Source organism: Tarenaya hassleriana, unplaced genomic scaffold, assembly GCF_000463585.1.
Source record: "Tarenaya hassleriana unplaced genomic scaffold, ASM46358v1 Cleome7, whole genome shotgun sequence".
Classification (NCBI taxonomy): domain Eukaryota; kingdom Viridiplantae; phylum Streptophyta; class Magnoliopsida; order Brassicales; family Cleomaceae; genus Tarenaya; species Tarenaya hassleriana.
Genome location: NW_010969548.1, coordinates 4,874,493 through 4,875,132, shown reverse-complemented (window position 1 = coordinate 4,875,132; position 640 = coordinate 4,874,493). Strand labels below are relative to the sequence as shown.

The window sequence follows — 640 nt, the reverse complement described above, 5'->3', positions numbered from 1 at the left end:
AACTGTCGACGCATTCCCTGCATGGTTTCGACAGGACAAGCTTCTTTTCTCGGCTATTCTCAGATCCATATCATCCTCATGCCAAGCTCTTATCGCACGTTCCGCCACAACGAGTGACGCCTGGGATATTCTTGTCGCGACCTACGAGCGTTCTAGCCGAGGTCACGTGAAACAAATCAAGGAAAACTTGAGACATTTCACTAAAGGAACAAACTCTATCGACGAGTACATGTATTTCTTCAAGGTGAAGGCGGATGAACTCGCTCTCCTCGACAAGCCATTAGATCACGAAGATCTAGTTGATTTGATTCTCAATGGCTTAGCCGACGAGTACAAACCTGTCAAGGACGTGATCAATGCCCGAGATGTCCCTATCTCGTTCGTGGAACTCCACGAGAGGCTGTTGAATCACGAGTATGCTCTTCTTAGCACCTTTCCGATTGCCTCTGTCCTTCCCGTTACGGCTCACAACACTCAGGCTCGCTCCCAAGGTTCCTCGCGATCTTCTTGGACTCCGAATCCCCGACCGCAGCATGATACATCTGCTTCTCGACCTCGCAAACCCTCGGGGTATCAAGGCAAATGCCAGCTATGTGGAACATATGGACATAGTGCTTGCCGATGTCATCTCTACCGCTCT

The 640-nt window shown here is 49.8% G+C and overlaps 1 protein-coding gene across 1 annotated transcript in view; it reads left to right on the top strand.

Moving 5' to 3' along the window:
- LOC109116120 overlaps nucleotides 1–640 on the top strand; it is a 1,440-nt gene that overhangs the window by 320 nt on the left and 480 nt on the right. Inside the window, exon 2 of the mRNA XM_019200950.1 lies at nucleotides 35–578. Within this exon, the coding sequence (XP_019056495.1) occupies nucleotides 35–578 (544 nt within the window). The remainder of the gene's footprint in view (nucleotides 1–34; nucleotides 579–640) is intronic.